General features: G+C 40.0%; 1 protein-coding gene across 9 annotated transcripts in view; it reads left to right on the top strand.

Annotated features, from left to right (window-relative positions):
• Positions 1-24,696, top strand: part of ALG14 (ALG14, UDP-N-acetylglucosaminyltransferase subunit) — a 120,957-nt gene that overhangs the window by 40,523 nt on the left and 55,738 nt on the right. For 6 of the 9 annotated variants that reach the window (XR_001303466.2, XR_002343590.1, XR_002343589.1 and 3 more), the window contains exon 3: positions 755-886. Coding sequence is in view for 5 of the 9 variants with exons in the window: in XM_013988175.2 (XP_013843629.1) it covers positions 755-886 (132 nt within the window). In the remaining 4 variants the exon portion in view is untranslated. Of the gene's footprint in view, positions 1-754; positions 887-19,483; positions 20,988-24,696 lie in introns of all 9 variants that reach the window. The other 3 variants (XR_002343591.1, XM_013988171.2, XM_021090180.1) reach the window with 3 other exon arrangements.

The following is a 24,696-nucleotide window of genomic DNA, read 5'->3' on the forward strand; positions in this document are numbered from 1 at the left end:
CTATCAACACTGAGCAGCCAGTCTCCTGCCAATCAGATAGGTGAGAAGTAACTCATGGCTTTCTTTGTGTTCCCTTGTTTACCATCTGTTCATATCTTTTTTGGCCCTTTGTGTTTCCTCTGTTTGGAATTGTCCGTTCATCTCCTTTGCCCATCTTGATACTAGGTTACTGGTGTTACATATTTATTTATAAGGACTCTTAGTATGTCTCATAAGGCCTTTGCTTAAAACATATTTTATAAAAAGTTTCCCAAGAGTTCTCGTTGTGGTTCAGTGGTAATGAATCCGGCTAGAATCCATGAGGATTTGGGTTTGATCCTCGGCCCCACTCAGTGTGTTAAGGATCCGATATTGCTGTGAGCTGCAGTGTTGGTCGCAGATGTGGCTCGGACCTGGCGTTGCTGCGGTTGTGGTGTAGGCTGTCGGCTTCAGCTCCACTTCGACCCCTAGCCTGGGAACTTCCGCAGGCAGCAGGTGTGGCCCTAAAAAGAAAGAAAAAAAAAAAAATTCCTCCCACTTACTGTCAATACAGATTTGAATATTTTTGAATCAAATTTAGGAACCTTTTGTCATAACCCAAATATGTGTTGTATAAAGCCTGAAAAAGGCTTTCTATCTTAATTGTATAGGAGTTCCCATGAACATGACAAGTGATCAGGAAGGCACGTCCTGTGTGCGCAGACATCAGCCGCTACTGGGCTGAGCTTCGGCACCAGCAGCCTGGTTGATTTCGGTTTTCACTGTTTCCTTCCAGTTTCCCGAGTACCACATCCACCGCATCCCCAGGAGCCGGGAGGTTCAGCAGTCCTGGCCGTCCTCGGCGCTCAGCACCCTCTACTCCCTGTGGTTCTCCTTCCCCCTGACTCACCGAGTGAAGCCAGATTTGGTAGGTATGACCCTCGGAGGAGAGGGAAGGTCCCTGTCCCGTGGAGCCCTCCTTGGTGACAGGACACACTGTTTTCGTAAAGGGCCGCCGTTTGTAACTTCGCCAGATCCCGTACCAGACCTTTTACGAACATCTGCTGAAGTCTATCATTTCCATGCACTTTGCTGAAAGAGGTGAGACATTTGTCTTCCCTTTCTAGCTGTAACAAGAACTCAGAATTTCCCCTTTCTCTTCCCCGTCTCTTGGCAATAACGACCAACGGAGCAGTGTGGTTACCTAATTGTGCTCCGATCCACCTCTGGTTCCCGAGCCAAGGTCGTGTGCTGGCTTGTCAGCCAGAGAAAGGCCTTTTTAAAAAAATTCCTTTTCAGTATCCTTCTTGTTTTGTCAAAACTCTGTTACCAAACATGACATGCAGTGGGCAGGATGTCATACCCACTCAAGTTTTTATAGGAAAATAATATAGAGAGTAGAAATGTGAACGCTTCATTGGTGCCCGACATTGCGCCTTACCTTCCTTCGCTGTGCAGGTCTCAAGTTCTCTGTGCTCTTTGGGATGAAGTGCTAGATTCTGAGTGGACTTCAGAAGGCAAAATGCAGATCAGAGATATATTATCGCAGTAGTGTGCACAGTTCGTAAATAATACCTCATTCCTCTTTAAGGCAGAATCCATTAATCCGCATAGCCTGAAGAAAATTAATCTGCTTTCCATACACATGAGTTCTGGCTCAGTGGATGCCATTCTCTCCAGTAGTTGAACAGAAATGTGTTCAGCTGCGATGATTTTGAAAGATCTCTATCAGCTTGGTCATTGCCTTTCACCAGCTGGATTGCAGTTCAGTTTAGATTGTTTTTAAAAGATCTGACTTACAGGAGTTCCCCTCAGTGGTTAACGAATCCAGCTAGGAACCATGAGGTTGCGGGTTTGATCCCTGGCCTCGCTCAGTGGGTTAAGGATCCAGCGCTGCTATGAGCTGTGGGGTAGATTGCAGACATGGCTCAGATCCTGCTTTGCTGTGGCTGTGGTGTAGGCTGGCAGCTACAGCTCTGATTGGACCCCTAGCCTGGGTACCTCCATATGCCACGGGTGTGGCCCTAAAAAGAAAAAAAATATTAAAAAAATAAAAAATAGGAGTTCTCATCATGGCGCAGTGGTTAACGAATCCGTCTAGGAACCATGAGGTTGCAGGTTCAGTCCCTGCCCTTGCTCAGTGGGTTAACGATCCGGCGTTGCCGTGAGCTGTGGTGTAGGTTGCAGACAGGGCTCGGATCCCGCTCTGCTGTGGTTGTGGTGTAGGCCAGCGGCTACAGCCCCAATTGGACCCCTAGCCTGGGAACCTCCATATGCCACGGGAGCGGCCCAAAGAAATAACAAAAAGACAAAATAAATAAATAAATAAATAAAATAAAAATGAAAGCTCTAACCTACAAACAGTGGAAGGCACAAATCTTAAGTGTATACTTTTGACTGTATCTCTTTCAAGCTATATAACACTTCCTTCACCCCGCCTGTCCCTTTCTTGTCAGCCTCTAGCCCCAAGCAGCCACTTTCAGATTTCTGTCACCATAGATTAATTTTGCTTATATTTATTTTATTTATTTATTTTTATCTTTTTAGGGCCGTACCTGCGGCATATGGAGATTCCCAGGCTAGGGGTCCAATCGGAGCTGTAGCACTGGCCTACGCCACAGCCACAGCAACTCCAGATCCAAGCTGTGTCTGCATCCTACACCCACAGCTCACGGCAATGCTGGATCTTTAACCCAGTGAGCGAGGCCAGGGATCGAACCTAGGTCCTCATGGATGCTAGTCAGATTCGCTTCCTCTGAGCCATGATGGAACTCCTGCTTAGAATTATTTTTAAATCTTTGATGAAATAAGTTTATCTCACGGTATCCAACCATGTTTTTAGTGTGTAGAATTCAGATGTTTCCTCAAAGATCATTATTGCTCTTAAAGGTTTAATTCTTTCTAAAGCATAAGAGAGAAAATGGAAGGAAAAAGGTCTTCACATTTTAACCTAGAAATTTAGGGGTCACATTTACCAAATCACCAGCGTCATGGCCATTGCCCCAGCAGCAGCCAGGTTGAGTGCGGTGACTTTAGGACCCTGAGGTGGGAAGGTGGGAAGGGGGCGGTGACCTGGTGGACGACGTCTGCCCAGAGCCCAGGTGACTGCCCGGCCTAGGGATTTGCTACCCTCGTTGTGCAAAGAGGAACAACGAGGCATTAGGACACTCGGTCCCGGGCCCCACTTTGACTTATTTTATTTTAGTTCCCTTCTGGGCATCACTCTCTACGTTGAAACAAAAGGATCGGACTGGATGTCCTCTCAGTTTCCTTCTCACTTAGTCTAAAATTTTCTGCATATTGTGACTTTGCTCATAAAGAGTGGAAGGGAAAAAAAAAAAAAACAACTATTGTGATGTTTTTAAAGGAATAAGAGGGGAAAGGGGGAAGAAATGTGAAATGCTTATTTCTGTGTTAAACCGAATTTCCAAAATTATTTCAAACCTGAACATGATCCGGTCGGTTACTCGCAGAATGAACTCCCACTCCATGAAATTCCCTTTTACACAAAAAGTTAGTGGGTAAGAGGCCTTCTTTCTCACACAAAAGAGCTACAACATGCAGATCTCTTCCGTATTCATCCTAGGGTTTTTATTATTATTATTATTATTGTGATGCCACCAATTTTATTTTATTTTTGTTAATATTTTTGCCTTTTTAAAAACTGAAGTACGGTTGATTTACAATGTGTTAGTTTCAGTACAGCAAAGTGATTCAGTTATATATATATTTATATATATACACTCTTTATATACTTAGTTTTCAGATTTTTTTCCATTTAAGTTTACTATAAGATATTTAGTTACTATAAGATATTGACTAGAGCTCCCTGTGCTACAGAGTTGGTCCTTGTCTAGCTATTTTATATATAGTAGCGTGTATCTGTTAATTCTAAACTCCTAATATATCCCTTCTTCCCTTCCCCTTTGGTAACCATAAGGTTGTTTTCTGTGTCTGCGAATCTGTTTCTGTTTTGTAAAAAAATTCATTTATAACATTTGTTTTGATTCCACATATAGGTGATAGCATATGATGTTTGTCTTTTTCTGACTTACTGCACTTAGGATGAGAATCTCTAGCTCCATCCATGTTGCTGCAAAGAGCATTATTTCATTCTTTTTATGGCTGAATAATATTCCATTGCGTCTATGTACCACACCGTCTTTATCTGTTTGTCTCTTGATGGACGTTTAGGTTGCTTCCATGTCTTGGCTGTTATAAATAGTATTGCAGTGAACATTGGGGTGCATGTATCTTTCTGAATTAGAGTTTTTGTCTTTTCCAGATATATGCCCAAAAGTGGGATTGCTAGGTCATATGGCAACTCTATTTTTAGTTTTTTAAAGGAAACTTCATATTATTTTCCATGGTGGTTGCACCAATTTCCATTTCCACTAACAGTGTACAAGGGTTCCCTTTTTTTCACACCTTCTCCTGCATTTATTATTTGTAGATTTTTTTGATGATGGCCATTCTGACCAGTGTGAAAGATACCTCATTGTAGTTGTTTAATTAAAGTATAATTGATATACAGTGTTGGGGCAATTTCTGCTGTGCAGCAAAGTGATTCAGTTATACATATGTGTACATTCTCTTTTTACGTTATTTTCTATCATGGTCTATCCCAGGAGGGTGGAGGGGGTTCCCTGTGCTATACAGCAGGACCTTGTTGTTTATCCATTCTAAATGTAATAGTTTGCATTTACTAACCTCAGACTCCCAGTCATCCCTCCCCATCCCCCTTGCCAACCACAAGTCTATTCTCTATGTCTGTGAGTCTGTTTCTGTTTTGCAGATAGGTTCATTTGCATCATTTCTTACATTCCACGTAAGGTCATATGGTATTTGTCTTTCTGACTTAGTATGACAATCTCTAGTTGCATCCATGTTGCTACAGATGCCATTAGTTCATTCTTTTTTATGGCCGAGTAATATTCCATTGAATAAATGTAGCACATCATTTTTATCCACTCCTCTGTCAGTGGATATTTAGGTTGTTTCCATGTCTTGGCTGTTGTGAATAGTGCTACTATGAACATAGGGGTGCTAGTATTTTTTTAATTGCAGTTTTATCTGTATATATACCCAGGAGTGGGATTGTTGGATCATACAGTAGTTCTGTTTTTAGTTTTCTGAGGTACCTCCGTAATGTTTTCCACAGTGATTGTACTAATTTACATTCCCACCAACAGTGCAGGAGGGCTCCCTTTTCTCCAAACCCTCTCCAGCATTTTCTATTTGTAGACTTATTGATGATGGCCATTCTGATTCGTATGAGGTGGTACCTCACTGTGGTTTTGCTTTGCATTTCTCTAGTAATTGATGATGTTGGGCAGCTTTTTTATGTGCCTGTGGGCCAGTTGTTTGTCTTCCTTACGAAATGTCCGTTTAGGTCTTCTGCCCATTTTTTGATTGGGTTTGCTTTTTTGTTACAGAGTTGTATGAGCTGTTTGTATGTTTTGAAAACTAAGCCCTTGACAGTTGCATCAGTTTTTAATATTTTCCTCCCAGTTTGTAGGTTATCTTTTCATTTTGTTTATGGTTTTCTTTGCTGTGCAAAAGCTTAGAAGTTTGATTAAGTCTCATTTGTGTATCTTTGCCTTCATTTCTTTTGCCTCGGGAGACAGACATTAGGAAACACTGCTACAATCTATGTCAGAAAATGTTCTCTTCTAGGCGTTTTATGTCATCATGTCTTTTATTTGAGTCTTTAAGCCATTTTGAGTTTATTTTTGTATATAGTATGAGGATGTGTTCTAGCTTCATCGATGTGCATGCAGCTGTTCAGCTTTCCCAGCACCACGTATTGAAGAGACTGTCTTTTCTCCATTGTAAAATTTTGCCTCTTTTGTCAAAGGTTAAGGTTTATACAGGTGTGTGGGTTTGTTCCTGGGTTCTCTGTTTTGTTTCATTGATCCATATGTCTGTTTTTGTGCGTCTTTGGCTTTCTTATGACTTTTATCAAAATTCCTTCTTTACCGCTTTAAAAAAGAAAGAAAGGAAGAAAGACCCACTTTTAGAAAGGATAGCATCAGACCTTCAGTTACCCAATTGGCTGAACAGCCAGGTGCTTTTCTGCTTCACTTAACTGTGTGCCCCTGAACTGGTAAGTCTGCTTTCCATTCCCCTTTCTCTCTCCCTCACTTTGTCATCTATAAAATGTAAATAAAGTCATTTTCCTTGTTGTTTTAGAGTGAATGCTGAATAATAATGGAACATGTCAGTGTTTTTAAAATAAAAATTCTGTCCGGTATATCCTATCTAGCGTTTATTGAGCACACCACGGTGTGCCAGGCCTGGTCCTAAGCCCTTGCATTCCTGCTGTTTGAGGCGGGTGGTGCTGCTGTTCACGTTTAATGGAGGAGGAAACTGGGACTCTGTGAGGCAGGAAGTTATTTGCCCGGAATATGCACAACCAGTAAAAAACAGAGCTAGGTCTGGAATCCATGCTTTCTGATTCCAGAACCCAAAGTATGCCACCATTTCTGGTTCACCATGGAAGATGTGTTCATTCATTCAGACCAATTAAGAATCAATTAATTAATTACTTTAAAATAAATTATAGGGAGTTCCTGTCGTGGCACAGCAAAAGCAAACCCAGCTAGTATCCATGAGGATGTGGGTGGGATCCCTGGCCTCACTCAGTGGATTAAGGATCTGCCATTGCCACAAGCTATGGTGTAGGTTGCAGACACGGCTTGGATCCCACTTTGCCGTGGCTGTGGTTTAAGCCGGCAGCTGCAGCTCCAATTCCACCCGCCTGAGAACGTCCACATGCCACAGGTGCAGTCCTTAAAAAAGCAAAAATACAATAAAATTTTAAAAAAAATTACATTAAACATCACGTGCTCTAATTGAGAGTATAAAATTTAAATATATTACAGCTGCTCAAGTTAAGTACCTGCTTTCATAGTGGATTTAACAGACTGATCTAATTGAATAATAGTAATAATCATATACATTTCAAAATTAAATGTTATGTGTATTTGTCAAAATAGAATCTTTTTAAAATTCAAAATGGATAATGAAAATAACAGGAATGGTATTATTACAAAATTTCACAAATGAGATTGACTTGGAAAATTAATCAAATTTATATTTACCAGTTTCCTGTTACAGAAAAATCACATGTAGGAGTTCCCCCTGTGGTACAGTGGGTTAAGGACCTGACATTGTCTCTGCGGTGGTGCAGATTTGATCTCTGGCCCAGGAACTTCCATGGATGCGGAAGAAAAATTAAAAAAAAAAATCACATGTAAAAGCATTGTGAGACTATATAATGTTAATTAACTTTTTGGACGAGATAGTAATTCAAAACCTCAGGTTGCTTTGGGGGAAAAGTGTGCAAATCTTGTTGCGTGTATGTTAAAAGTCATGCTTGTTTCTTCCAGGCCAATTGTCAGATGAAAAGCATCTTAGAGAAAAGTTATTAAAGTCTGTTTTAGAGGCCGGAATCTAACCCTTGCTAATTGGAATGGATGGCTGGTTTCTTCTTTTACAAGGTCATTAAATACTTTTTAGGTTGTTCTGCTATTTCATGTATCATATTTTTCAAGAAATATGGCTTTGCCAGGTATCCGTGAATGAGAGTCATAAGGTCATACGACTATTCTTAAATTTAAAAAGATAATGAGGAGTCACCGTTGTGGCTCAGTGGGTTACGGACCCAGTGTAGTCTCCGTGAGCATGTGAGTTTGATCCCTGGCCTCGCTCAGTGGGTTAAGGATCCAGTGTGGCCGCGAGCTGCAGCGTGGGTCTCAGATGCAGCTCTCATTCAGTGTTGCCATGGCTGTGGTGTAGGCTGGCAGCTGCAGCTCCAATTTGACCCCTAGCCAGGAACTTCTTTATGCTGCAGGTGCAGCCCTACCTGTGCCACCCCCCCCCCCCAAAAAAAAAAAGAAAAGTAAGAAAAAAAGACTTAAAGGAACTTTTTTGGGTGAGACGCTGTTCTGTATCTTGATTTTTGATTGTGATGGTGCTGGTGGTGGTTTTACTTAATTTTATGTTTGTCATAACTGAGACTTGTGCCCTACAAAGGGTGAATTTGACTCTGTGTAAAATTATACCTCAATAAATATGAATTTTAAAATGTGAATTATTGCCAAAAGCATCAAAACCTTTGGCTCCCAGTAGCTTCACATATGGCTTGTAATAGTCTTCGAGTCAAAGTGATTTGGTGAGTCACTGCCTGCTCCTCTCGACACCTCAGGACGTCAGGGTTTCTAAGACCTGCTCTAAGTGGCACAAATACTGGATCGAGTTACAGCATTTGTCTAAAGTTTCTGCCATAACATTCAGCCGCTTTGTATTAAGAATCTGGGTCAGAGAACATCTACAGCAGCCAAAAATGACACAGTTCATCAAATGAACTGAGATTTCTCGTCATTTCAATCTCTTATTTTGTTTGTCTCTGTAACCTTGGAAGCAGTAAATAGAGTCAGTCAAGTTTGGAAGACTGCATGTCTGATTTTAAGTGAGTCTCTCGTCCTCCAAGTGTTCTGTTCAGTGCCTAACCTGCGTTGCTTTTCCGTTTCTGTATCTCATAGACATCGGACACTTTCTTGGGCCACGATGGTAGATCTTTCCCCCTCTTCTCCGTCTGGGTAGATTTGAGATGCAGATCCATCCTGGTGATCTCAAGTCCAGTCCTTAGGAGACGTCTTTGATTCCTCTCTGCCACACCCTGCTTCTCGTCTTCACTAACAAGCTCTGCCAACCATGTCTTCTGACTTCATCACCCATCCATCCGTTTCTGTCCATCATCTCTGCCCCCGGGCCATCCACCCCCACCTCCCCGCCCATTGCATGGTCCCCTAACTTACCTGCCTCTGGAAGGGAGTTCACAACCCCTGCCAGTTAACAACCACTGTGACAATTTCACCACGTAACAACCAATGTGATTTTTTTTTTTTTTTTTTTTTTTTTTTGGTATATGAGATTCTGTTAACTCCACACTTAAAATCATCCAGCAGCTTTCTGCATTTTCAGAATGAAGTCCAGACCTCTCAGTGCAGCCTGCACATTCCTCTCTGACCTCTTCTCTCCTCTTGTCCCCTAATTTACTGCGTGTCAGCCAGAGCTGCCTGCCCGCCTCCCCCGCCAGCAGACCCAGCCGACTGATGTCTCAGAACCGCTGTTCTTGCTGCCCCCTGTGCCTGGGCCTCTTCACCCCTGCTCTGAACTTGACTGGCTCCTTTCTGTTTTCTGAGCTCAACTGTTACCTCCTCACAAAGGCTCACCCTGACGAGTAGTCCTTCCTCCAGCTCATGTCTTCATGTCACACTGCCCTGCTTAATTTTCTTTGTAGTACTAATTCCATTAAAAAACTATCTTTTTTATCTGTTACTCCATACGAAACTGCAGCCGCCTTGTTCATTGTGCTTATGCAGCAGTGCCTGGCGCTTGGTAGCCTCTCGGCGCACCTCTCTGATGAAAGTCCAGTCGCTGTGCTGGTCACTGAGAGTGCAAACAGGAGTGGACCTGGGCCCTGCCCCCAGGGGGCTTACAGTCTAGTCGAGGAGCCAAACGGGAAGGTACTTCTAATGCTTATGCCAAGTGCCATCTGGTGCCAAGTGAGTATCGCAGGAACTCAGTGGTTTGTTCATTCACAGATATCTGTCAAGGACTCTCCTCTATGACAGGATTTGTCCTTTGTGAAGAAGTTTGAAGGTGAGCTCAGTAGACAGCAGTCTTGCCCGCAGCTGAGTGGTGGTAGAGTGACAGGTCCTCTCTGGGGAGCTGGATGAGCCTTGAGAATGGAGATGCCATTTAATCGAAGATGGAGAAGGTCATTTTAAGAAAAGTGAAAGATAAGTCAGTTGAGTGACAGACACATAATGTACATAAAGTTAAAATCTTTAGGCTATCCCTTTTTTTTTTTTTTTTCCTTTTCCTTTTTACACGGCTGCATCTACGGCATATGGAAGTTCCCACGCTAGGGGTCAAATCAGAGCTATAGCTGCTGGCCTACACCACTGACACAGCAATGCAGGATCCAAGCCACATCTGCGACCTACACCACAGCTCACAGCAACGCCAGGTATTTAACCCACTGAACAAGGTCAGGAATTGAACCCATGTCTTTATGGATCCTAGTCAGGTTCATTAACCACTGGGCCACGAAGGGAACTCCTAGGCTATACCTTTATTAACTAGCAATTTCAATTTAATATTTATTGCTATTAGAAATTAATGGAATCTGGAACTTAAGGCCTGAATGTAGTAGCAAGGTAGTCGTTTTTTGTAAGGTTCAGTCTTATGGCAGATTGGGCTTTTTTCCTCTATAATTCCCATATACAGATTTCTTTTCATTGACATATAATAGAAGTTGGAGGAAATGGTTTATCTTTTGATTCATGTGAATTGAAGTCATAGTTTTTAAAATTTTTAGAAAAATAGCACTTACTGAACTCTCCCTACGTATCAGGTGCTGTTCTAGGCACCTTATGTATGTACATATTAACTCATCTCATTCTCCTAACAGTCCCTGACGAAGTGTTCCTCCCTCTTTACCTCCTTCTGGAGCTCCAGAAGGATCCAAATCCAGAGAGATCTAAGTACCTGAAGTCACAGAAATGGTCAACAGCAGCCTAATTCCAGTTCTCTTTGCAAATGGACAACTTGCTCAATGAAAAACTTAGCTAGTACTTGTCTAAATGTCTGTATTAGAGCAGACACTGAAAGTGATGACTTAAACATGGCCTGTGTCCTCAAGAAGCTTATATTTAGTTAGCTTTAAAAAAATGGAGTCATGAAACAACAAGCAGGCATGAAATAGAGAGTAATTCCATTGGGGGAAGTTCCTTGAATCAGAAATAGTTCTTCTGGGAGTTCCCATGGTGGCTCAGTGGTTAGTGAACCCGACTAGCATCCATGAGGACAGGGGTTTGATCCCTGGCCTTGCTCAGTGAGTTAAGGATCTGGCGTTGCCATGAGCTGTGGTGTAGGTTGCAGAAATGGCTCAGATCCCGTGTTGCTGTGGCTGTGGCGTAGGCCGACGGCTACAGCTCCAATTAGACCCCTAGCCTGGGAACCTCCATATGCCGAGGGAGTGGCTCTAAAAAGACCAAAAGAAAGAAAGAAAGAAAGAAAGAAAGAGTTCTTCTGTCTTTTCAGCCTACAGCTTAAGTTAGTACTTGAGATTATTTTGAAAAGCATTTGAACACAACTTTGAAATAATTATAGATTATTTTGCCTTTTTAATTTTGAAATAATTGTAGATCCCAAGAAGTCACAGAAATAGTGCCTGGTAGCATTCATGTCCCCTCCACCTGGCTTCCCCTGGGGGTGGCCCTACGTAACTGAAGAGCAGTATCAAAATCAAAATTGATGTTAGTATACGACTGTTAATTAGAAACCTTGTTCAGTCTCACCGTGTTTCATACATTCAAGTGTGCTTGTGTGCGGGCGCACGCACCTCTCTGCTGTTCTAAGCATGTTTCAAAATCAAGACACCTCACTCTTCATCACCGTGGAGGAATGCCCCTGTGCTGTCCCCAGTCTTTATTCTACCAGCCACTTCCCGCCAGTGTAGTTTGTCATCTCAAGAATGTTCTGTAAATGAAATAAGAGCAAAAATAAGCCAGTGGGACCTAATCAAACTGACAAGCTTTTGCACAGCAAAGGAAACCAAAAAGAAAACATAAAGACAACTTACAGAAAGGGAGAAAATAGTTTCAAACAGTGCAACGGACAAGGGCTTAATCTCTAGAATATACAAACAACTTCTACAACTCAACAGCAAAAAAGCCAACAACCCAACAGAAAAATGGGCAAAAGACCTGAATAGACCATTCTCCAAGGAAGATATACAGATGCCAACAAGCACATGAAAAAATGCTCAACATCCCTGATAATTAGAGAAATGCAAATCAAAACTACTATGAGGTAACACCTCACTCCAATCAGAATGGCCATCATTAATAAGTCCACAAATAACAAATGCTGGAGGGGGGCGTGTAGAGAAAAGGGAACCCTCCTGCACTGTTGGTGGGAATGTAAGCTGGTACAGCCACTATGGAGATCAGTATGGAGGTACCTTAGAAAACTAAACATAGAACTACCATATGACCCAGCAATCCCACTCTTGGGCATATATCTGGACAAAACTTTCCTTAAAAAAGACACATGCACCCACATGTTCATTGCAGCTCTTTTCACAATAGCCAAGACATGGAAACAAACCAAATGTCTATTGACAGATGATTGGATTAGAATATGTGGTATATACATGCAATGGAATACTACTCAGCCCTAAAAACGAAATAATGCCATTTTCAGCAACATGGATGGAACTAGAGACTCTCATACTAAGTGAAACTAAGTCAGAAAAAGAAAAACAAATACCATATGATATCACTTATATCTGGAATCTAATATGTGGCACAAATGAACCTTTCCACAGAAAAGAAAATCATGGACTTGGAGAACAGACTTGTGGTTGCCAAGGGGGAGGGGGAGGGACTGGGTGGTTGGGCGGCTTGGGGTTCATAGATACAAACTATTGCCTTTGGAATGGATTGGCAATGAGATCCTGCTGTGTAGCACTGGGAACTATGTCTAGTCACTTATGACGGAGCATAATAATGTGCAAAAATAGAATGTGTACATATATGTGTAACTGGGTCACCATGCTGTAGAGTAGGAAAAAAAAATTGTATTGGGGAAATAACTATTAAAAAAAAAAGAATGTTCTGTAAATGGAATCACATGGTATGGAACTTTTTGAGACTGACTTTTTAAACTGACTAATAATGCTCTTGGGCTCCATTCAGGTCTTTTGCTTGTATCATTAATTCCTTTTTATTGCTAAATAGAATTTCATTGTCTGAATATACTACTGTTTCTTTAACCATTCACACACTGAGGAACATTTGAATTGTTTTCAGGTTTTTTGCTGCTATGACTATAGCTGCTATGAACATTCATGTATAGGTTTTTGTATAGACGTTAAGATTTCATTTCTCTTATAAATGCCCAAGAATGAGATTGCTGGGTCGGATAGAAAGTTCAAGTTTGGCTTTACAGGAAAAGGCCATACTAAGTCCCACAGTGGCTGTACCATTTTACATCTCAGCAGCAATATATCAGCCTTTCCGTTTCTCTGCATTCTCTCTGACATTTGCTGTTATGACTCTTTCTTAGGTGTGTAGTGATATATATCATTGTATTTTAAATTCATAGTTCCCTAATAGCTAATGATGTTGAACATTTTTTCGTGTGTTTATTTGTCATTAATATCTATTATTTACTGAAATGTCTGTTTATGCCTTTTGCCCATTTTCTAATTGAATTATTTGTTTTACTTCTGAGGTTTGAGAGTTCTTTGTATATTCTAGATGTATTTATCCAGTATGTGATTTACAAACATTTTCTCTAAATCCACACCTTGTCTTTTCATCTTCCTAACAGGATCTTTCACAAAGCGAATGTTTTTACTTTCGATGAAGTCTAATTTATCCAATTTTTCTTTCATGGATCATATTTTTGTTGTCACATCTAACAACTCTTCGGGGAACCCTAGATCCCAAAGATTTCCTCATGTTTTCCTCCATAAGTTTTATAGTTTTATGCTTTTCGTCTAATCTCCAGATGATTTTGAATCAATTTTTTGTATAAGGTATTTGGTTTTGATGAAGGCTCATTTTGCTTCTGCATGCCCAGTGCAGTTTGTTTAAAAACACAAGCAAAAACAAGTTTCCTTCCTCCACTGAATTGCTTTTCCCTTTTGTTAAAAATTAGTTGAAAAATTTTTAAAAAGTTAATTGGGTGTATTTGTGTTTATCTCTTCCTGGCATCCCTGCTGCATTGATCTCTGTCTTTTCCTCGGCCAGCTAAGTTCCAGGCTGTTGTGATTGCTGTGGCTGAGTATAGTAAGTCGTAACTTCAGGCAGTGATTTCTCCCACTCCATTCTTCTTGTTCAGAACCATCCTAGCTGCTCTACTTCCTTTGCCTTAACATATAAATTTTAAAATAAGCTTGTCTATATATACAGGAGAATTTTGCTGGAAATTTGATAGGATTTACATTATATGTATAGATCAGTTTGGGGGAAATTGAAATCTTAATTTTTAAAAAAAATTATCTTTTTTTCAATTTTGAAATAATTCTAGATTTATGAAAACATCTTAAAATTAATACGAAAATGTTATATCTTCTACCCATCTTCTCTAAATAATAACATTGTTAAATAACAATAGTAGTCAAACCTAGCGACTTCATGGCAGTTTCGTTAATTGTCCTGCTAATGCCCTTTTTTCTGGTCCAGGATCCAGTGAGGACCACATATTGCATTTAGATGCTATGTTTCTTTAGATTGCTTTTTTTGGTAATTTTTATTTTTTATTGGAGTATAGTTGATTTACATTGTTGTATTAGTTTCAGGTGTACAGCAGAGTGATTCAGTTACACATATACATATATCCATTCTTTTTCAGATTCTGTTTCTGTATAGGTTACTGCAGAGTATTAAGTAGAGTTCCCTGTGCTACACAGTAGGTCCTGGCTGGTTATTTTGTATACAGTAGTGTGTATCTGTTAATCCCAAACTCCTAATTTATTCCCGCCACTGCCACCCACATGTCCCCTTTGGTAACCATGGGTTTGTTTTCTATGTCTGTGAGTCTGTTCTGTTTTGCAAATATGTTCATTTGTATCATTTTTTTTGATTGCACATATAAGTGATATAATAAGATTTTGTCTTAGTTTGATAATCTCTAGATTCATCCATGTTGCTGCAAATGCCATTCGTTTGTTCTTTTTTATGGCAAAGTAATATTCCATTGTATACACGTAACACATCTTCTTAATCCATTCATCTGTCGATGGACGCTGGATTGATTCCATGTCTTAGCTATTTGTGAATAGTGCTGCATTCATCGTTGAGGTGCATGTATCCCTTTGAATCATTGTTTGTTGGTGTATATGCCCAGGAGTGGGATTGCTGAATCATATGATAATTCTATTTTTAGGTTTTTGAGGAACCTCCATATTGTTTTCCTAGGGCGTTATGCCAATTTACATTCCCACCAACAGTGTAGGAGGGTTCCTTTTTCTCCACACACTCTCCAGCATTTATTGTTTGTAGACTTTTTGATGATAGCCATTCTGACCCATGTGAGGTGATATCTCATTATAGTTTTGATTTGCATTCTAATAATTAGCCATGCTGAGCATGTTTTCATGGTTTTTTTTTCTTTTTAGCCATCTGTATGTCTTTGGAGAAATGTCTATTTGGATTTTTCTGCCTATTTTTTAAATTGTTTTTTTGGACATATAGCTTCATGAGCAGTTTCTGTATTTTGGATATTAATCCCTTGTCAGTCACTTTGATGGCAGATATTTTCTTCCATCTTATGAGTTGTCTTTTCATTTTGTTTATGATTTCCTTTGCTGTGCAAAAACTTTTAAGTTTAATTAAGTCCTATTTATTTTTGTTTTCATTACTCTCACTAGGTAGATCTGAAAAGATACTGCTATGGTTTATGTTAAAGAGTGTTTTGCCTGTGTTTTCCTCTAAAGGTTTTATAGTTTCCAGTCTTACATTTAGGTCCTTAATCCCTATTTCTGTTTTGTGTCAATACCATACTATTTTGATAACTCTGGCTTTGTTGTATAGTCTGAAGTCAAGGAGCCTGAGTCCTCCAGTTCCGTTTTTCTTTCTGAGGATTGCTTTGGCTATTTGAGATCTTTTGTGTTTCCGTACAAATTTTAAAATTATCTATGCAGCATACAAATGCTGACATTTTTACTATATTGAGTCTTCCAGTCAGTCCATGGACATGGTGTATCTCTTCATTTATTTAGATCTTCTTTTATTTCTTTCATCCATGTTTTGTCATTTTCAGCACCTAAATCAAGTCCATTTTTAAAATTAGTATCTTGACATTTCACTCTTTGGGAATAATTATAAGTTTTAAATGATATTGTGTTTTAATGCTGGTCTCTACATGTTTGATGCTAACATATCAAAATACAGTTCATCTTTGTTTATCTCATATCCTGTGATCTTGCTAAAGTCACATATTAAATCTAAGAATTTTTAAAATAGTTTTCCTGGGATTTTCTAGACAGTCATGTCTTTTTCAAATAGGAAAAGCCTTATTTCTTCCCTTCCAACCAGTGTATAATTTGTTTCCTTTTCTTACCTTATTGCACTGGCTAGGACTTCTAATATTTTGTATAATAAGAGTGATTAGAGCAGACAGCTTTGTCTCTTTTTCAGTTTTAGGGGAAAAGCTTTCATTCTTTCATTACTTAGCATAATGTCAACTGAAGGTTTTTATAGATGTTTTTTGTCAAATTGTAGAAGTTTCCCTTCTATATTAGCCAAGATTCTCTAGAAAAACTGAACCAGAACCAATCGGATAGGATTTTACTCACCCTTTTTATTCCATTCATGTGTTCAATTCATGGGATGGAGACCATCTACAGTAGGGAGGGCAATGTGCTTTACTCAATCTACTGATTCCAGTGTTAATCTTAGCCCAAAACACCTTCACGGAAATAAGTTTGACTAACTATCTGGACATCTCATGGCCTCGTCAAGTTGACACAACCTCAATTCCTAGTTTGCTGAGAAAGTTTTTATTGATGACATTAATGAAAAGTTAATGTATCACTGCCAAAATGAATTTTGTCACACACCCCCTTTTTTTGGAACCAATTGACACAATCATAATTTTTTATTAGCTGTTGATACAGTATATTACATTGAGTGATTTTCAAATACTGAAACAGACTTGCATTCTTAGAATGAATCCCACCTGAGCATCATTTTTTATGTATAATCATTTTTGTCATTTTTTATACATAGATACATAGTCATTTTTATAGATAAATTGATTTGCTAGTAATTATTTTTGTGAGAATTTTTATGATAGTATTTATGAGGGATATTTGTCTCTAGCTTTCTGTTTTGGACATCTTTGGTTTTGGTTTTGAGGTTAAATTAAGCCTTGAAAAACGATTGGGAGATGTTTCACCCTCTTTGTTTTCTTGAAGAGATTGTTTAGAATTTATATTGATTCTCCTTTAAGTATTTGGTAAAATTCTCTAGTGAAACTGCTTAGTACTGGAGATTTCTTTTTCAGAAGCATATTTTCTACAGATTGCACTTCCTTAATAGACACAAGATTATTCAGACTCTGTCTCATATTGGGTGAATTTTGGTAGCTAGTGATTATCAAGGAATTGTCCCATTTCATCTAAATTGTCAAATTTAGATGTGCAGAGAGCAGTAGTGTTCCCTAATTGTCCTTTTTTTTATTGCTTTAGGATCTGTGGTTATAGCCTTGGTTTCATTCCTGATATCGACAAGTGCTGTTTTCTCTTTTTGTATTTGTCAGTCTTGATGGAGATTTGTCAATATTATTGATCTTTTCAGAGAATCAGCTTTTTGTTTCGTTTATTTTCTTTTCTTTTCTTTGTTATCTCCTTTCTTGTGGTTGCTTTGGGCTCATTTTACTCTTCTTTTTCTAGATTTTTTTTAAGACAGGAGCTTAGATTATTGTTTTTTTTTTTTTTTTTTTCTTTTTAGGGCTGCACCTGCAGCATATGGAAGTTTCCAGGCTAGGGGTCGAGTTGGAGCTGTAGCTGAGGTCTGCACCACAGCCACAGCAATACCAGATCCGAGCTGCCTCTTTGACCCGTGCTACAGCTTGCAGCAACACCAGATCTTAACCCACTGAGTGAGGCCAGGGATTGAACCTACATCTTCACACACACTATGTCCGGTTCTTAACCTGATGAGGCACAAGGAAAACTCCAGGAGCTTAGATCATTGGTTTAAGACCTTTCTTCTTTCCTATTGTAAGCAATTAGTGCTATAAATTTCTTTTTCACTCCTTTAGTGTCATCCTGTAAATGTAGATTTGTTTTCATTTGGTTCTAAGTATTTTTTATGTCCTTTGATGCTTCTTCTCCGACCCGTAAGTTATTTAGACTATTTTAATTTCGAAGTTTTTGGAGATTTTTCCCTATTATCTTTCTGTTATTGATTTCCAGTTTGATTCCCTTATGGTCAGGGAACACACCCTGTTTTTAAATATGTTATGTTTCATGTTCCAGAATATGATCTATCCGGAGGAATATTCCATGGATGCTTGAAAAGCATGTATGTTTTGCTGTGGTGTGTGGTGTGTTCTGTAACTGCCCACGAGATCTTGTGGGTGGATGGTGTTACTGGGCTCTTCTCTGTCTTCGCTGATTTTCATCTAATAGGTCTCCAGAGAGCTGTGAGAGACATGGATCATTTCATTAGCCCTTCCAAAACCCTGTCTAACTTTGGTCTCTTTGATCTCGGCCCTTCATAATCCATCCTATGCCCTTTTCCCTCCAGTGTAAATGTGCGCTTTGATCCCTCGGTGGAATGAATTTTAAATAGTCCTTGTAGTTCACTGTTTTGTCCCTGGAAACGCAAAGATTTGTTCACTCTTGTGTCTTTTTAGTTTCTCCTAAAAGTGGGAGTCTTTGAATCCTTCTTTGAGTGAGTGGGCTGATCTCATACTCTCTGAAAGATATACTCCTGAGGAGAACTTTGTTTGTTTCAAGGGGAAGAAGAGAACATTGCATTTGGGAGGCCACTGACCATTAAACTAAAGGAAGAGGACTGCTTGTGTTGAGGGGGAAAGACCTATAAAGTTCTTGAGGGTAAAGGCCATGTATTTTTGTGTTTCTCATGGTCCCTTCCTAGAAAAGTGCCTTCCACATATTTGTGGAGTGACTTAAAAATAAGTGAATGAATTCTGGATAGTGTGAGTCATCACAAAAACAAAGACGCCTGCTCCCTAAACTGGTGTTCTTCTCAGACTCGATTAAGAATCTGAAAAGCTCGAAGTGTTTCCCAAGTCTGCAGTGTTTGATTACTGGCTTCATTCCCGCCTGGCTGTTGTTAAATGAAATACTCAAAAGAAAGAGCTCTGTGGACAAAAATGAAACCTAATTTAATTTTTAATCAAGTAAAAAATAAATTTCAGATTCTACATGTCTAACAAATTGGAAAGAAATGGACCATTTCAACCTAATACTCAGCCTCTCTGCCTGAAGCTGAAGCTGATTTAATTCACCGTGACAAATGCAGATGTATTTATTACATGTACATGTAACTCATGCTTTGTGTGAAAGAAAGCCATTATTTTACTTAGTCATTTTTTCCCATGTTCCATATCCAGTTTGAGCTGTGAAAATGTCTTAAGTGCATAGCAGTAGCAAGTTGATGACATGGGTAATAGGTTATTGTCCATTAATGGGGTACTAGGATTTTTTTTTTTTTAAATTAGGTATTTTCTGTGGTGAGCCACAAACTGGGTCGTCCTGGGATTCCCATTGTTTGCATAGTATATAAAATTTTTATTGGCCTATTGATTGACATGTGTTTGAAACATTAAGAGGAGTCAATTAACTTGTTGGTTTGCCAGAACTCTCACAGGAACTTTGTTTTTCCCCTTAATTGCTTTTGGTTTGATGCTCTTTATATAATGACTTTCATCTGGTATTATATTTTTTGGTGATCAAAAACCTTTATAGCGTGTTCAAAGGAAACTTCACCGGACAAAGAAAAGGTCAGCTGGTCCAAGATGCCTGTCTATACATGGAGTTAAAGTGAGAATAAGATTTTTCAAGCCACGTCAAGAAAGAAACAATGAGACCGCAATTGTCGACTGCTTCTTGTTTTCCAAGATTAATGACATCATACTTGGGAGCCACTGGTTTAAGTATGTTCACTTCCTGTCCCTCTGTTGACCGTTCCTCGGTAACACGTTAAAATAATGCCACTGTTGCTTTTTTTCCCAGCTTGTATTTCCCTTCCCAACGTGCGCTGTAAATTTAGCACCTTTCATAACGATACAGAAAAACCCAGCTCTGTATTGTACGTGCATTTAGCAAGTCTGATGATGGTCAGAGTCTACCGTGAGGAGTGACTTTATGTGAAAATCCTCCCACGTATCTGATTTCTTATGACTGACAAATGGCTTTTCCCAGCTGCGTGGTGAAAATACCAGCTGTGCCACTGACACATTGGCTGGGTGACAACCTGTAGCTGCTTCCATCCACAAATGAGGTATTTAATTTAAATGTTGTGGTTTCTGTTTCACATTTTGAGCGACCTCAGAACAAAACCGGTGTCAAAATTAGGCTCTATATTATCAGTGAGAGATTGCTTTGAATTGTTTTTTTTTTTTTTTCCACGTGAAGAAGGGATTCTCTGCTGCTTGAGAATGATTTTTCTTTCTTTTCTAAGTTGATCTTTTTTCCACTTGGCAAACATTACGTTTTTCCTCTCTGCAGAAGCCCGTGTGGCTTTGCCTACTGTTTTTCTCTCCTTTCATTTTGTCTGCGTCCGCCTCGGAGTTGTCCTCTTTCCAGCCCATCACAGGCACACATGAGATCGGGGCCCGGTGGGGCCTCTTCCTTTCGAGGTGAAAGCTAGCGTGTTTTCCTAAGGATAACAATGTGGCTACAGTGAAGACAAATAAAAGTTGAAGGGAAAATGCAGTTGAGAGAGGGTAAGAATAAGAGAAACGTGATGGAAACAAAACCTTTTCCAAGAAAGGACTGATGTGTAGTCACAGGCAGTGAACTTAGGGAGACCTGGCCTTGTGCAGAGGGCTGGTGGGAGGCCCCGGTGGCTCAGTGAGAATAGAGGGTGGGGTCCAGAGGAAGGAAATCTTTGAAAGGATCTTCCATTTTAATGCGTAAATGAGTCCCAGAGCCAGCCAGGCTCACCGCCTTCCAGCGCCTATTTTAAAGTTGCACGTGCATCAGTATAGCTCTATTTTTGTAGCGTCTGACAATCACTAAAGTGCCATTCTTGTTTAGAATTGTTAAAAATCTCCCTTTGGTCCCAAGGTGAAAAGAGAAGATGCACAAGGCATTGAGCGTGGACTGGGAGCGCTTAGGAAGGGCTGCTGCGGTCCAGGTCAGGTGGGGTCATTAAAGGTCTTGGAGATGTCTGGAACTCGAGTTGGTTTGGAAGTAGCTTGGGGACTTTTTGAAATCTGAATTCCGACGGTGAACTCCTTGAGGAAAGGTAAGATGTATTACTCATCCTGGCAGTCCCAGTCCTGTTAAAGGGCTCGGGGCGTGCAGGAGTTCCGCCAATACCAAAGGAGAGAAGTTGGGTTGGAGGGCTGTAGGAAAGATGGAGTCAGAGAAGCTGTTATAACCTAGTGATGACGGCATAGAGCTTTTCAGTGGGGTGGAAAAAAGAGAACAGGGGGAAAAAAAGTTGCATAACTGCTCCTTGGCTAACTTTTGCACCCACTGAATTAATCGCTGGAATTCATCTAAGGATTTTCTTTCCTTTTTTGTTTTCAATTGAAGAGTAGTTGATTTATAATGTCATCTCAGTTTCAGGTGTACAACACAGTGATCTGGATGGGTGGATGGATGATAGCTATAGATGCAGTTACAGATGTATTATTTTCCCGTATAGGAGATTATAAAACATGCAGTATCGTTCCCTGTGCCATACTGTATGTCCTTGCTGGGTATCTGTTTCATGTATAGCAGTATACGTTAATCCCATCCTCCTGAGTTATCCATATGCACTCCCACCACCCCCACACCCCACTTCAGGATTTTCTTGGTAGCATATTTCTGAAGCGTTCCAGAGTGTCTTTGTCAGAGCAATCAAAAGGAAGTGGCAGAAATTGCTCATGCATCTTAAGCAGAATACAATTGCTTTGCTTTCTGTCTTTTTACTGAGATAAAATGAACCATTTTAAAGTGTACGATTCAGTAGTGTTTAGTGCATTCACAGTGTTGGCTCTCACCTGTATTAGGTTCCAAAATATTTTCATCAACCGTAGCTTTACTTTAATGCCTGTGTATAATGAAACAACGTAGAGTTTTTTACTTTAAAAAAAAAAGAAGAAGGAGATTGAAACCTGGATAGTGTTTCTAACAGCCTCTGGAGAGTTCTCAATGCCGTCTTCTTCAGAGTCTGTTTTTTGAATTTCTCGTTTTCCTCCCCACAAGTCATTGAGTAAAAACATACCTTTTTAGGCTGGCATTTCCTGTTTGGTAGTTTGGTTTTTGGTGATTTCTTTTTCTCCTGTGCTCCTGGTAAAATTCTTTTTTTTTTTTTTTTTTTTTTTTTTTTTTTGTCGCATGAAAGCAGTGAGGCCTCCTGGTCGAGGATTTCTTTTTCTGCTGTTAGATGTTTTGGAAGTTCAATCAGCAGCAGAAAGCTTATCATTCTCTACCTGGAACATGAGAGTTGAGGTTTCACTTTTACCAGGACAGCATTTTATAGGGGACGTAAGCCAAGTGCCTCTCGTCTGCATGGATCCTTGCCACAAGCTCAAAAGGGAAAACTCTGATTTTCTCTAAGACGCATGGGCAAATAATTATAAAAATATTCTTCGGAAGGACCTTATAATCAGGGATGAGGAAACTATGATTATCCTAGATTTACCAAGAGGAATGAGTAAACACCTTACAAATTTTGAACGTTGTTGTGGCTTAACAGGGAAAGAGCTTTTGTAGTGTTGTTTAGAGGAGTAGAAAGGGTCCAATTAGAAGCAGGTTAGAGAGCTGAAGAGCTCTTTCAAAAATAGCAAGACGTTCCCTGCTGGAAAGACCTTTGAATTACAGAAAGAACATGTCATGATTGATCATTCCTTTTAAGAAATGTGAATACCAGATTTATAAGTTTCATATGCCTATTATGTCAGAATTTCCATATTCTGCCATAAAGAATGAAATCTGCAGTGGGATCAGCTGTAGAATTGCAAAGGGCAGCAAATTCCATGTTAGCAGAATACCATTTTGCATTCTTGGTCTTCCTGAAATCACATTTAAGCCATTATACAAATCTTCGACAAAGCACTTTTTAAAAAAATGTTTATAGCTGACAATTTGTTAAAAAAAAAAAAAAACAGGTTTGCTTTTAAGGGGTAAATAATTACTTTTCTCTAAAGACAGGTGTCTCATGCTCTAATCAGTTGTGTCCACATCTTCAAAGCTCCAGATGCTATTTTTCAAAAGATTTGCTTATACAATACAGCATTTGTAGATAAGTCTTATTAGTGGAAGCAGTGCCCAGAGCTCAGGGGACTTAGTTGGTTGCTATTTTATTATTCCCAGGCCAACTTTCCTGTTTCAGCTTTTCAGGGAGCCCTGGTTCATCTCTGTGAAGTCCCACGGGGAAGAAAAATGTCCCTCACTGCTTCAGACGAATGGAGAAGAGAATTGGGGTGGGACGGGGGCTAGGGGTGGGGCGGGGCTCTGGGTTTCCATCCGTTCTGTGGGAATGGGCTGAGGCTTGTATACAGCAGACTTCCAGTCTTAGGGCACAGAAGAGTTCCTTATATTTATTATGTAGGTTTCATCAAGAGTTCACCCTGAGTATTTGCCTTACATTTTTTCTTAATGTCTCCACATTATTCTCTTTGGTTTGTGTCCACTATGCCTTGGCCGTGGTACAGGAGGAAATATGCCATACTGGGAATCAGGAGGTTTGGGTTTTTCTCTCAGCTTTGTGAATCATCAGTTAGCCTGTCTGAGCTTAGTCTCTCCTCCCGATCAAATGGACGTAAGAGGCCACAGTAGACCTGTCAGATGCACTTGCTTTTGAACTGGCCACTCCCTCTGCGGGAAGGCGATTGGTTCCCTGCCTCTAACTCCTATCTGAGTGACCGATGCTCCCTGGAGTGCCTGCACCTTATAGTAGCTTAGACAGAGTGATGCCCAAAAAGTATTTTTAAAATTATGATGAGGACTTAGCTCTGAGAGTCCTTCTGGGGTTCCTTGGAGCTTATTTAAGGAGCACCTGTCACCCATACACACACCCTCTGCTGCCCTGCTCAGTTCACTGATCTTCCCTCTCCTGTCTCTACAAACTGTGACCAGTCTTTGTTTTTCTTCCTCTTTCTCACTCACACCTCTGTCCTCCCATTGGGATTCATGCTGAAAGCCCCTGGGCTTTGGCCTGTTAACCTCCTTTTTTCCCAGCTGCCTTGATCAATTTCTGCTGCAGAAATTCTTCCCTTAGGTCTGTTGGGAAATAGGACTTCATGTTAATTTTCCACACTTCTCCCAGTTTTTTGTCCCTAAACTAGCATACTTACCTTTGTTTTAAGGGTTCTCTTGCTATGGACTATAGGAAGGAGGTAGCTATTAACAAAAATCATAAGCATTATTGGAATTAGGTGCGTAAGAGCTTATGCAGTGCTGATAGACTTTATTCAAATAAACCGATAAGATCTTTCTCAGCGCCTTTTCTTTGTCTACTTCAATGAGCTCTTTCTTTTTCTTTCTTTTCTTTTTTTTTAAATGAGCCCTGTCTTTTTTCTTTTTCTTTTTTCTTTCTTTCTTTCTTCCTTTTTTTTTTTTTTAAAGAGACTAGGCCTCCTGCCTTCTCTTTTTATCAGCGATTTCTGAAGCACACTGATGACCCTTGGGTCACACGTGGATGCAAACATATTTTGTCTGATTCACTGGCATTTGTACCACATGCTTATTTCAGATATCTCACTTTGCACAAGAGACCATATATCTGGCTCTTTGTGAAAAATGACAAGGGTGGGTGACTCCAGGCCAGAGCTGAGCAGTGACGGCCCCTTCTGGGGTACATGCTCCCCGTAGCCTCTTACCTCTGGCTGTTTCATTTGCACAGGTTCCCTGAGTGGAGTATGTTTGTGTCCAGCTTTCACGCCTTTGACCACCATAACGGGCAGTAGCAGTGCAAAGGGGTGGTCAATAGGCCTCCTACACCTGGAGAGTAAATGCAGGCC

The sequence above is a fragment of the Sus scrofa genome, chromosome 4 (genome assembly GCF_000003025.6).
Source record: "Sus scrofa isolate TJ Tabasco breed Duroc chromosome 4, Sscrofa11.1, whole genome shotgun sequence".
Classification (NCBI taxonomy): Eukaryota; Metazoa; Chordata; class Mammalia; order Artiodactyla; family Suidae; genus Sus; species Sus scrofa.